Here is a 13,591-nt window from a genome sequence, read left to right as displayed (position 1 = left end):
TGCTCCAAACTTGTAGAGTCTGTTACCTCGGCTGGGAGCTTGTTAAACTTGTTTGGCTTCTATTATGTTGTTTGGCTTCCATAGAGGTTTTGCACTCTAGATTCTACCAGTTTTATGGCTGAAATTGACCTTGTTCCATGTTGGTGAATATGACGACGGCCATTCACTTGAGTCCGGGACAATCGTATAACTCCCTGACGAAATGATAAAAACTAATATTTTGTATTCACTAAAATTTGCAAATGTTGTTCATAGGAAACTGTTTTTTAGTTGAGAAGTAAGCAATCGATCTGACGATTGTGTGTAGAATGTAATTTAACGTGTTGTGTTTTTGTGGCTCTGCGTTGGCGTGGCAGGGATCCCCATGTCCGTGCACGACATCATCAACCTGCCCATGGACGAGTTCAACGAGCGCCTCAGCAAGCACGACCTCAGCGAGACGCAGCTGTCCCTCATCAGGGACATCCGGCGCAGGGGCAAGAACAAGGTAGGCGAGATTCTGATGCTATTGTCCTATTTATCCATTACATATACGGCCTAGCCAATTACAACAGTTGTATGAAGAAACACATTGCACAAGAAACTGAACGAAAATATCATAAAAATATGTAGCCAAGAAAAACGAGGGTAATAAAATAATGGCAATCTTGAATATAGGTATGAGGTGGTTGATTGAACAATGATTTGAGTATGTCCAAATGTTTGCAGACAGGCTGGAAGTCTGTCTAACTAACTGGTAAAAGAAGAAGTATGAAAATCGGAAAATTGTTTTCAGGCGTGGCCTAGTAGGTGAATTGGTTCAGCCGGATGAATCTCACCCACACGATAAAGGTTTCGGCTCTTTTACTTTGCAAAAGTCAACAGATGGAAGAGTTGAGGAATTGTGGATGTTTAAACATAGGCTGAATAGTGAATGTTACAGCGTGAAAAATGGCTACTTAAACCAGCCAATGACAGTTCGTAAGCCCTGGGAATGCCTAGACTTCTTTCCATATTCCCTCCTTAAAAATGTTTTCCCTCTGTTGCAACAAATTTGGTTAATTGAAGTCTGAGACAGACACAGCGGCCTCCAATAACAAATATCTTGAACCCTCAATGTCCTACTCACGACTGTTAACCTGGTGTGGAGCATGCTGTGGATCCCTCAGGAGAGCCTCGACGCCTCCCATGTCAATCCTGCGTCTCCTGACAAAGATACGCAGGATCGACACGGGAATATTACCTGAGAGTAGCCATCGAATCGAAAACATTTATCCAGGGTTCTGGTTCTATTCCACACACAGAACCGTATTCTTAATCTGGCTGTTTGCGGACGTGAAAAATCAATGGTGTTTTTTTTTTCTGTCAGGTGGCCGCCCAGAACTGCCGCAAGCGCAAACTGGACCAGATCACTTCCCTGGCTGACGAGGTGAGGGACGTGAGGAGCCGCAAGCAGCGACTGCAGCGCGACCATCAGACGCTCACTGCGGAGCGACAACGCGCCAAGGAGCATTTCGCCGCCCTGTACCGACACGTCTTCCAGGTACGCATGCGGCCATCGTCCGGCTATTAGTCAGCAAAACCAGAAAAATTCGATTAAACGAGTCCACTAGTGTGTTGTCCCATTATCACATAATGAGGATATTCCTGTGGACCCGACAGACGTTGTCCTGCCTGAACGATGGCTTGCCTGATATTAGCTTGAAAAAATACTTTTTTAATATTTTTTTTTTTATTTTATTTTTGCACCACAACAGGCCAGGAGGCCCAATTACAGTGGTGAATTACATCACAGAACACCCAGGCTTGAGAAAATCACATTTAATTTTTGTGTTCTCACCGGGAATCGAACCGGAACCTTCCGTCTGTGAGTCAAGCGTCTTGACCACTACACCACGGAGGCGCACTTTTCTTTAATAAGTAGATACCTAGGTACTTGGTTATGATTGAATTCCAAAACTAAAAATTATTAATATTCAAATATTGAATTTAAGTACGTAGCTAGGTACTTGTTTATGGTTGCATTCCAAAACATAAAACAACTCATTTTCAAATATAGAATTCTTTTTGTAAATGTTAAATTCTGACCATGTACCAACAGGGGTGCCTTTTATACATGTATGCGATTTTCAAAAATGTATTAAATGCCAGTTAATATTATTTTAGTATTACGAAATTATAAGGAATGCGAGGAAAGAATCTGATTGGAATCCATAAAAGGCTAATATTGTTAGTAAACATTAAAAAACAAATTTTTAACATTTAGGCTAGTTTCTAACTCATTACACGTATATCGGTCTCTGGATAAGCCCAACCTCTAGCCTGTCTTCAATGTCAATATTCTTCAACGTCATAATATGGAGACCAGGAATAGAGGAATACTCTAGGTGCGGGCGAATTAGGGAACACAAGAGAGTTAATTATCAACGGATCGATGTTGTTTTCAGCACCTACGTGATTCGGACGGGAACCCCCTTTCCTCCCAGCAATATTCTCTCCAGCAGGCTGCCGATGGAGCCGTGGTTCTAGTGCCACGTGCACCCGCCTCGAGAACTTCAGGTATAACTCAGTCAACCTTAGTATTTGATTTAAAAACAGCATGTTAAAATTATTTTATGGGTAAATAAAAAATATTTTTTTTAATTTGCACAATATAACGTACAATATTTTTTCCCCTAAATGCTGAGAAATTTTATTTATACTGTATCACTTTTTTTTCTATGGCATCACTAAAAACAACTGTCATATAGATCGCGGCAAAATTGTTTCACACTTTTATGACAACTTTTTGAAGCGTATTTTTTATAATTTGAAATATTTCTATTGTTCTTTGCAGACCGCCACATGAGCAGCAGTAACGGCACGTCCGAGGACGAATTGGAACGCATCAAGATCAAACAGCGCAAGAGCTTCGACCAATGAGGGGGCGGCCCGCCCGAACGCGGCCGCTGGCTGGCCCGCCGTGAAACAGCCGGGTGTCCGAACCCAAACAAATCAACCTCCAACTTCCGTAGTTATCGGCTTCGGATCGGAAAAAAATAAATTTGAAAGAGACATTTGAAACTTGCCACCTTTTTACGTAAAAATGCTAAGCACACTTTTTTTAGCGGGCGATTTTGATGCTCACGCATAGTACCGCTAGGTTTGATTTCGCAAGCACGAAAGCACGGACTTCGTCAAATTGTAAATATTTATATTGTACATATGTTTTTATTTTTATTTTATTTTATTTTTTGTCGTATTGATAATATAGTTTATAAATTAAATGAAAAATGCTTTACTAAGAATTTGTAATTTCAGCTTAATTTAGTTCATATTATCTAACGTCGAAAACAAATTTCAAATTTCCATGATCTCATTATTTACAAATGAGAACAATTGTATGCGGAATTTTTGTTAAAACCTCGTCACATCTGAAACCACGATGATCAGCATGAGCAATAATGCATCAAGCTATAGAGGAGCCCAAACGATGACTATTAAGTATTAAGTTAGCTACAGTTCGCAGCAAAACAATGAATGGGCCAATCTCAGGTCGAGAATCGTCATCTTAAGGAATGTCGAGAATCGTCAGAATCGTCACTCGCTCTCGCTCACTTCTAAATATTTTTTATATTGCAATGTGTCTTTTGCGCATACCGATCATCGTGGTTTCGGGTGTGACGGTTTTACGAACACCCTGTATTTTGCGTACGTTCTTTAACTGCTTAAGGCTGTAGTCTGATGAAAGGTAAGGAAACGTTACTTTTTGGTCGTTCTATAACGCTGTTCTTTCAAAACTACTTAAAATTTTATGTAACTAAAATATAATTACTTTTCAACCGGCCACTTGAAATTTCGACAAAACTTGGGTACGTCAGTGGGCATATAAAGGCATAGTAAAATTTGTTAGTGTAATTTAAGCCTTGTGTGGCTGTGATGTCACACTAGTCTACATAGCACACAAGACTAGATATATATTTCTAATTTTCAAAAATGATGAAGTCGTATTTTTTGTAATCTTCAAATGGACATTTTTTCACCGCATTTAAAAAGTAAAATTTGCATGACAATGCTGGATGTTAATACAAAAAATATTTATCCTTGCTACGTGAAAAATTAATGTCCGCTAATTCAGCAATACATCTGTATGAGTATTTTAGTTGCATAAAACATTTGAGTGTATTTTTAATCAGAAATAATTGTTTCAATCTAATGTTTATTTACTTTATTTTTTTAACTGCCAGATTTTGAAATAACAGCATTTTAAAATGGCGTAATTGTATGACTTTCTTACTTTTCTATCAGACTACAGCCTGAATCCGTTCAATGCCGCTAACCTCGATCGGGGTCTTCGGCTTTACAGGTTCAAACATCGGCAGTCAACAGTTTAAATTATAACCAATAGTTTGGGCATCACCTTGGTAGTGAAAAGACTGAACCAAAATCACCGACGTGTCATTGAAGACACGTCACAAGCGCGAAGTGGTCAGATCCTACGGTACTACGGGAAGGTATTTCATTTCAGTGTTGAACCGGGGTTCGAAATATATTTATTTGAATGTTCGATATGTATCGCGATGTGTATTTGACAATTTTACCCACCAGGTGGGCCAATAGCTAAGTCACTATAGTCGTGACAGTTGTCAGCAAAAGTGAGGACATAACTTTGTAGTAACTTCTGAGTGATTTATATTGACACACGATAAATTATTCGTATCTGGCGTGTAAATTAATTTTTTTAATACAATGCTTGACATATAAATCAACATAAATACATAAAATCAGCTTTAAAACTAAAATAAACTCAATTATTAACGACGTTCTCACAAGGCTACGTCATTTTGCAAAAATATTAGCGAGATTAGACAGATTAATCAACGTAAATCGATTGAATAAAAAATAATTCATTTGTCGTTGTTCATGAAAAAAAGTATTTAATGTCTTATTTTTGAGTAAATAATTGTCTTAGACACACTATAATAGGCTTGTTCTTGCGTTTTTATATAAATTTTCGGAAACAGAGTCTCGCGTTTGCCTGAAAAACAGATAAAATCGAATTGATTGGTACATGATTAGTGATCAATATTTTCCCATCACTCAGCTGTCATTTTAATCAAGATATTTTTTTTGGACTATAGTACTATTGCCAGTTGCTATCGGGGCATCGTTGTGAATAGTCCTTTTGCTCGTGCTGTGAGCGTCAGCCGATGGTTTTTTTCATGTTTTTAGCAATGAGGAAGTTCGGTGGTTTGTTTGAAATTTGTTAATAGACTATTAAAATTCGCCAATTTTTTTTGTATTTTTGAAATTACTCTGCGTGTGACGTCTTAAGTTCTCTTCCCCCTTTTCTCGGTGAGTTCTGCTGCTTGGTCTCAGTAAACCGGTTGGTTAATTCGGAAGAACTTGTGACGTCGTTCAAAGTAGTTCGTTTTGAATATTTTTTTCATAGATTTTAAAGAAATTTGGCTGTACAATTTAATGCTCTAATTTTTTCCGCACATAAAAATACATTTTTTATTTCCAATTTTCCGTTGCACCAAACTTCCTTATTTCTCTCCTTCAAAATGCATAAATCATGACGTTTTATACTTGGCCATCTTTCTAGTATATCGGCAATAAATATCACGATATATATCGTGATATATTCGATATATCATAATATGTGATATATCGTGATATAAGATATACTGCGATCTATGATATATCGTGATGTATTATATATCGTGATATAAGATATACCGCGATCTATGATATATCGTGATATATTATATATCGCGATATACGTCATTACGTGATATATGGCATATCGTGATATACGGTATATCGTGATATATGGTATATCGTGATATATGGTATATCGTGATATATGGTATATCGTGATATATTGTATTTTGTGATATATGGTATATCGTGATATATGGTATATCGTGATATACGATATATCGTGAGATATACGATATATATCGTGATCGTATCCTTCGAACCCTGATTCAAACACATCGTATTTAATGTAAATAACTAAATAAATGTTTAAATTAAGAACTTAGAACTAATTATTTTTTATTGCTCGAAATAAGGATGTAATATTTTTATTAAATTTTTGCTCATGAAAATATGTTTAAATTTTATTTTTTTATCTTGCCTGGACGAAAGCTTTTTTACTCGACGATTACTCTCGGATAAAAGTCCTGATAATGAAATCGTAAAAAGATAAGTGCTCGAGGTACAATATTTGTCTTTAGGATGGTTTTATACTGCGAAATATGGGAGTATAGGCACTTGCAGGGCTGATGACCCGTCGTTGGCTGGTAATTAGCCACTTAAAATGCTGTGTAACATTCACAATTCTGCTTATGTTTGAACATCTAAGAGCTGAAGGAGCTGAAAGCTTCACTGATTCAAAATACATTCCTCCGCATACCCGAAATGGTTTTATCGGTTTCACTCGTACCAAGTAGTAATGTTTTTTTGTATTTCTTAGATTTTCTATTCGAGGGTTTAAGAATCAAATTTAGAGATCTCCACCAAAAATGGAAAATGAGTTATCGATGCCAAAATAAATTATACGTAAATACCTACCTACCTAAATATTAGCGTAATTCAAAACTGTCTCTAAATCTTGCAAAAACAGATTTCAATGATACTACTTGACACCGCAAACTTAGCATTCTTTTTTTAAAGTTTTTCGCAAATATCTCCTAATGGAGATTTTAAAGTTTGCTTCTAATACCGTCTGAGATCTGATGTTTATTCAGTGAAAACCAAATGCCGCCTATATAACGCCTATTCTCTTCTACGAATACTAATCGTGGTACCTCACTAGGGCCCAAAAATACCGAGTTTTGAGAATAGGTGTCTTAGAAGAATCTCGGGTTTGCGGTGGTTTGACTTTGCGCGCAATGGAGGCAATAATAGAACGGACGCAGCAAACTCCGGCGACAACTGTCGTCAAGCGGAGGCGATACGGTTGGCTAGGCCATATACTGCGTAAGCCTTCTGAGAGCCTTAACCACGCTTGCTTACTTTACGAGGCATCAGTTCGCGACGTCCTGGACGTCCGCTGCTGACAGACGCAAAGGAGTTGGCGGCCGACAGAGACGCATAGAGACTCTTTGTGGATACCATATGCTCCAATTAGGGAGCGGACGTGGAATCATGATGATATCTCCGCTCGATTTCCTTTTTCGGGACTTTTGCCTGAGAGCAGCCGTCGAGTGGAAAGCCCTCGTGCAGGGTTCCGGTTCTACCGCACACGCAGAACTGTATTCTTCGCTCCCCAGACTAAGATACAAATGGCAAAGAGCACTGGGCGGAACGATTGCCGCATTTTGCGGACGATCAGACGCAACGGACCATAAGACGCACTCCAAAATTTATCTGTCAATTTAAAAAAAAAATCATGTTTCGGACGATAAGACGCATCGGAAAAATACGGTATTTAAATGTGCAACTACTTACTTTAAATATTAGCAATAATTTAGTTTTAATGAATAAGGTACTGGATTTATATAGAATAATGTTTAATATAATGTTATGTAAGGTTTGATCGACCTGCAATACTTAGAAAAAATATTTTTTTATATTTTTCAAATGGATTTTGCTTTAACCGTATAATTTGTTTTACGAATTATATTATAATATATGTAAAAATTACTTATGTTTTTGTTTATTTTTTGTATTTTTTTTTACCTTTTTATAACTTTTTCAAAGTTAGTTACAACTACGAGGTCTCGGTTCGAATCCCAATAGGGTCTTTTCTAGAGATGAAACGCATGTCCGGTAACTATCTGGTATCCGGCATATCGGATATCGGAGGCGGTAACCATCCGGTATCCGGCATATCGGATATCGGAGGCGGATAATTTTCATTAAATTACAAAACTAAAAAAGATTTTAAGCCTTCAGAATAGAATGTCATTTAGACAGTTTTGACACCGCTTTCTCCTCGTGTTCAATCGAAGGAATTAAGCTGCCGAAGATGCTCGCTATATTTGCGCAGCGTACGGTGAAGATGCTAAGAATTATCGACTAATTTATTGTAAAATATTGAAGGAGAATACATTATTGACTAATTTGTTGTAATTTTTATTTTTGTCCTCTCATTCTTTTAATTTGGAAAAAACAGACATAACTTATACTCAACAATATTTTGAGTTTGTCCAAATTTTTGTAGACAAGGACTGGATTCAACTCCCTGGGGAGCTGTTTATATTAAAATATTACAACAGAGATGAAGAACATTTGAGAGAAGGTATGCGGGTGAGATTCATCTAAATAATTCAATTAGATGAATCTCACCCGCATAAATAAAGGTTTCAGCTCTTTAACTTCACAAACATCAACAGATGAAAGAATTGAAGGAATATGGATGTTCAAATACAGGCAGAATGGTGAATGTTACACAGTGTGTAAAGTGGCCACTTAAACCAGCCATTGACAGGTCATAAGCCCTGTAGATGCCTAGACTTCCATATTACCTTCTCTCAAATGTTCTTCATCTCTGTTGTAATATTTTAATAACTTATACTGACACCTAATAATTTATTTTAACACTTTGTATACATATAAAGGCGGGCATATTGCCTTAAGGCAATTTCTTCCTACCTACCCAAACTGTTTAGTTTGAGAAAATTACAAACACATGGACATATTGAATCTTACAATTTTTGACAAAAATAAAAAACAAAGATTATGAAAATAAAAATACATAAAAAAAATTAACACTATACTATGAAGAGAGGAGAAGGGATGGGAAGGAAAGAAGAAGGATAAAGGAACAATTTAAATATTTAGATAGTGACATTTCAATCTTGACTTAAATGTAAATAAGGAAGGGGCGTCTCTAACATTACTGAGTAGATTATTCCACAATCGAGCAGCTGCTACTGTGAAAGAGGAGGCAAGAAAGTTAGAGCGATGAAAGGGTATTAAAAGGGTTCTCTCGTCACTAGAACGAAGAGATAGTCAGTGTTGTGATAGAGGTTGGATGAGCTCTCTCAGATAAACAGGCGAAGTGGGGTTATTTGAAGTATTGTGTCGAAGTGATAGAATGTGAATGTTTCTTCTATGCCTGATACTGAGCCAGTGTAGTTGCGTGCGATACTCGGTTATGTGGTCAAATTTGCCAAGATCAAAGATATATTGTACACAAACATTCTGCAATCGTTCTAACTTATCAAGTAATTCATTCTTTCAATTCAATTAATTTATTTTAAATATAACATATACATTACAAACATATATTCAATACGTACATATTATAAAAAAGAAAAAAAATACACGAAAGAGACTCATGTCAAAGTAGTAGGAGAATCCTGCTCCGGTAAACCCCTTCGGGTACATGGAACAGATCAACATCCGGAGCGATGTTGTTCGGCACAGCGGTAACCCTTCCAACGGCAGGCTGGTCCTGTATATCGGAATATGAAGCAATCTATGCTGACGCTGTCTTAGGTAATTATCAGGAACATACAAACCAATGCTCATCATAATATCAGAATTATTGATCATACCGCGCAACAATGGATAAAAATGTGTAGTCAAATACACATTCCTTCTAGTCTCTAAACTGTTGTAGCCGAGCATATCCTGGAGAAACTCGGTCGGGTAGAGCCGAGGATAATATCCACACTCTCTCATGTAGAGATATCTCCTTTTGTACTTTGTCTACCATAAGAGTTCATGTGGCCCCCGAATCATCGAGCCACTCTCGAGTCTACTTCGCACCAAGGAGTTGTAAAGAGTTCTCAGTACGCGGGTATTTTCGAAAACCCTGGCAGTACGCAGAACAAATCCTAACGTCTTCAATGCATTACCACTGATTGTCTCTATGTGTTCCCCTTTTCGCGCCTGATGGTGCATAGGGCGCTGCAAGAAAGCCGGGGAGCTCCTGTCCCGTTGGAGGTTGACAGAAGAGAACGATAGTGAGGGTTGAAGTGTATTTTCACATGATGAACAAGTATCGGTGAGAGTATCTGCGTTGACCATAGTAAATAATGCACTGTATGAATGTCTGCCTTGACTTTACTTCTGACCGATTGAACTGAGGATGTTATTTTATACATATTGTTATTGTCCAGTCTTCATTTTACTTCCTGTAGCTCAATCACAAATAACTATCGACGTACTAATAAGCGACGTGATAACCATTTCTCACCATGGTTGTTTATCGTATTTGCGATCACAATGCAACATCTGTGAACACCTAATATTAAATGTCAAAATATTTACGTTTCGCGACGTATAATCCTGCTGCGCAATCACATATTTCAATTTCACCGGTGTAAATATGGAAAATATTCCAAAAGTGCTATTTTTATTTATTTATTATTTATCAGGCTATTTATTGCATTTAGCCGGCGGTAGGCGAGCCAAATGTCAAGAAAAGCAGGCGCCATAGTAATTGTAATTTAATTTTCACTTTTTGTATTTGATACTCCTTACTATTTTGCTAATGCAATTTATTGTATTTTTTTTATAGTAATCGCCGATTTTTCGCCAGTGAACTGTATTTATTTACGAGGAAAACAAAAAACAAACCGACACGAGCGTTGACTTAGAGATTACACACGCGTTGACTTATGACTGCGATAACTTAAGCATGTTCATTATTGTTCATTTTGATCTCTCAAATGCTTATCATGTTTTTAAGCACGTCGATAGTTATTTGTGATTGAGCCACAGGTGGGTTGGGTTGGCTTTATTGGGAATTGAACTCAGAACCTCGAGCATTTTAGGATGTGCTTGCCTGTAAGATAGTAGCGACACAGACCTGCTCAATTTTTTTTTTATATGTCTGTTGTCATTGATTTATGTTACAACAGAAACGAAAAACAGTTTTGAGACCGAAAAATCCATCGCTTTTCTACAAAAGTTTTGACATATTCGGAACAAGAAAAGAGTTTTGCGTTGGTTTGGACATCAAACCCGCCTTTATATGTACATAACCTGATGTGCGCTCTCGGGCGAATGTGTGGTAAAACTACGTATGATGCACAAATGTCGAGATCCGTGCATTATGTGAGGCTGAGACTAGCATTTTCCACTAAATCAAGAAAGGAGCTCCGCTTCGGATCGGCCATGTAAAGCAAATGGACAGCGAAAGAACGGCTAAAAGCAGAGATGATTCATTCTAATGAAAATAATTTAATTACTTAATTCATTTGAATGAAAGTCCAAATGCAGTAATTCATTGCAATGAATGGATGAATTAATTAATTAATGAACTAATGAATTCTTCGAATTTAATATTTTAAATATCTGTTTGGCATGCTGGAGGAAGACCCCCGGATTTTTCAGAATATGGGCACGACTCCCCCCTCCCAGGGTGCAAATTCAAATGCTTTTAAACCCCTTGAATTTAAACATTTGAGTCGGTCTGTGGCCCCGTGGCTAGTGTTGCGGACTCACGGATCAGAGGTCCGAGGCTCGAACCCCACTCTTCCCAACTTGATTCCTATTTTCCAATAGTGAGTTACTTACAATTCGTTGAAAATGGCCCCAAAAATCAAAATATTTTGGTTAGTAATAAGAACGCAAATATTTCCTTATTTAAAAAATAAAACTTTTTGAAGATGCTTACTTTTCTCCGAATTCCGAGGGCACCCCCCTTTGCATCTATTATCTATGAATTATCAGAAATTAATGATTCATTCATTTGTTTATTCAATTAAATTAATTACTAATTATTTTATTTGTCTTACTACACACATCATTTGAGACAAAAGTCCCAACTCCAAAGTCCTGGGTTGAGTTGGGTCGAGCAATTAGTTGACACAGACACAAGAGTATAGCATCATAAATATTATATATAGAATCAAAAACACAACAATATATGGCACATCAATATGGTAAACAGTAAACTCAAACATTTGGAAAATCATCAAGGAGTTTCCCACTCAAATCCCTCGCACTAAGGAAAATCCAGTCCTTAACTACTTTATTGAAAATAGTTTTTGTCCTTGAGAGCTTAATACGCTCTTCCAAAATATTGAACACTCTCTGTGCGATAAATGAAAGATGTTTCTGAGCCAAAGTCGTACGGGTTTTGGGTATGACATAATTCGTGCTCTGGGAAAACCTCGCACAGACATTTCGCTGATTGTTCGACCAGAAGTGTGAAGTGCTTCTTTTAGGTACAGTTGTCTCATATCCAGCACCTTCATGTATTGGAACAACGGTTCTGACGGGTATGTCGGAGGCATTGTTCATTTGATTATTTTCATCTCTAGCTAAAAGGATTTAGGGTGTGGATGTTGAAGGATGCAGAAAACGAGGAGAACCGAGAAAGACGGGGCATGACCAAATGCAACAAATTCTTTAAAATAAACATGTCAAAAAGCATGATTGTATGATAAGACGTATGAATGTAGGAAAGCGAGGTCTGTATGCAAAGTGGCATTATACCTCCACTAGGAAACGATGCAAGAAAAAGCACAAAAATTGCAAAATATTCAAATCAGGTGAATCCTCCGAATCAATCAAATTTTCAGCTCTATTCACTTTGAAAATCAATGGGTTTATATCAGACTGCCACAAGCCATAAAAGAACTGAATTGTCAGCGTACAGCAAACAGCTTACTGCAAAATTAATGACTTTAGTTCCAATGCCCGTATATTCTATCTGTTCCATACAGTTGTCCTTGTATAGATTATTATTAGTACGGGCACAACTTCTGAAAGTTGTAGTTTTGTGGATATCGTAAACGTTGGGCCGAACGGTGAATGTCACGCAGTGTCTCGAGTGATCACCGACAGCCGATGACAGGTCATGAGCCCCGAAAATTCTCAGATTTCCACATTCGTTCAGCTCTTGATTTTGTAATAATTCAACTGAGTTTGGCCGTTTTATTCGGCACCGGACCTGATGGGATCAAGTGTCACTACTGAAAAGGGTAGGAGATATGTAAGTTTGTAATTAAAACGAGCATGTTATTCTCCTCTCCTTTTAAGCGAGTGCCTGGTTCTTTATGCCAACTGAACCTATCCAGCTGTGTTTTTTCAAATACTTTTACAATACTAAAAACCTCACAAATGTGTAAATATTAGGATAAGGATTTTGTTTGTAATTTAGTACTATTGAGTAATTAAGGCAATATTTATAAAATATACTGCTTACATTAAGTATTGAAAATAATAAATTGCTGTATCTGACTTTATTTACAGTTAAAAGTGCATTAAATATAAAAATTTCACTAAAGTTGTGTTTTTATTCGTAAAATTTAACTCTCATCAGGGAACAGGAAACCAAAATGACAGATAGACAATGACAGCAAAATAAAATATTGGAGCTAGTTTACCTTGTAGCCCCGCCACACTATGCTCCTCGCGCTGCTCATGCTCATGCTCCTGCTCCTCGCGTTGCCGCCCTCTCGCCCGATGCTGCCCTCTCCGCCCACACACTGCTCTACTCGCGCAACTAATCGCATTTATCATTAGTCTTTCTATACAATGGACGATGAAACTGTGACAGCATGCGCGCTATGCATTTTTAGTACAGCTAATTATATCAATGTATCAAAGGTTCCGGGTTCGATTCCCGGTGAGAACACAAAAATTAAAATGTGATTTTTCTCAAGCCTGGGTGCTCTGTGATGTAATTCACCACTGTAATTAGGCATCCTGGCCTGTT

At 37.5% G+C, this 13,591-nt stretch overlaps 1 protein-coding gene across 4 annotated transcripts in view; it reads left to right on the top strand.

Moving 5' to 3' along the window:
• Nucleotides 1–13,159, top strand: part of cnc (NFE2 like bZIP transcription factor cap-n-collar) — a 36,160-nt gene extending 23,001 nt beyond the window's left edge. For 3 of the 4 annotated variants that reach the window (XM_088239412.1, XM_088239410.1, XM_088239411.1), the window contains 4 exons: nucleotides 349–487; nucleotides 1,349–1,522; nucleotides 2,427–2,538; nucleotides 2,816–13,159. In XM_088239412.1, the coding sequence (XP_088095538.1) occupies nucleotides 349–487; nucleotides 1,349–1,522; nucleotides 2,427–2,538; nucleotides 2,816–2,901 (511 nt within the window). In that variant the 3' untranslated portion in view covers nucleotides 2,902–13,159. The remainder of the gene's footprint in view (nucleotides 1–348; nucleotides 488–1,348; nucleotides 1,523–2,426; nucleotides 2,539–2,815) is intronic. The other variant, XM_088239409.1, reaches the window with a different exon arrangement.
• Nucleotides 13,160–13,591: the final 432 nt, after the last annotated feature.

The sequence above is a fragment of the Micrasema longulum genome, unplaced genomic scaffold (genome assembly GCF_059751315.1).
Source record: "Micrasema longulum isolate JH-2025_06_02 unplaced genomic scaffold, ASM5975131v1 h1tg002161l, whole genome shotgun sequence".
NCBI lineage: Eukaryota > Metazoa > Arthropoda > Insecta > Trichoptera > Brachycentridae > Micrasema > Micrasema longulum.
Note: the sequence above shows the minus strand (reverse complement) of the source record. Positions and strands in the feature narration are given on the sequence as shown.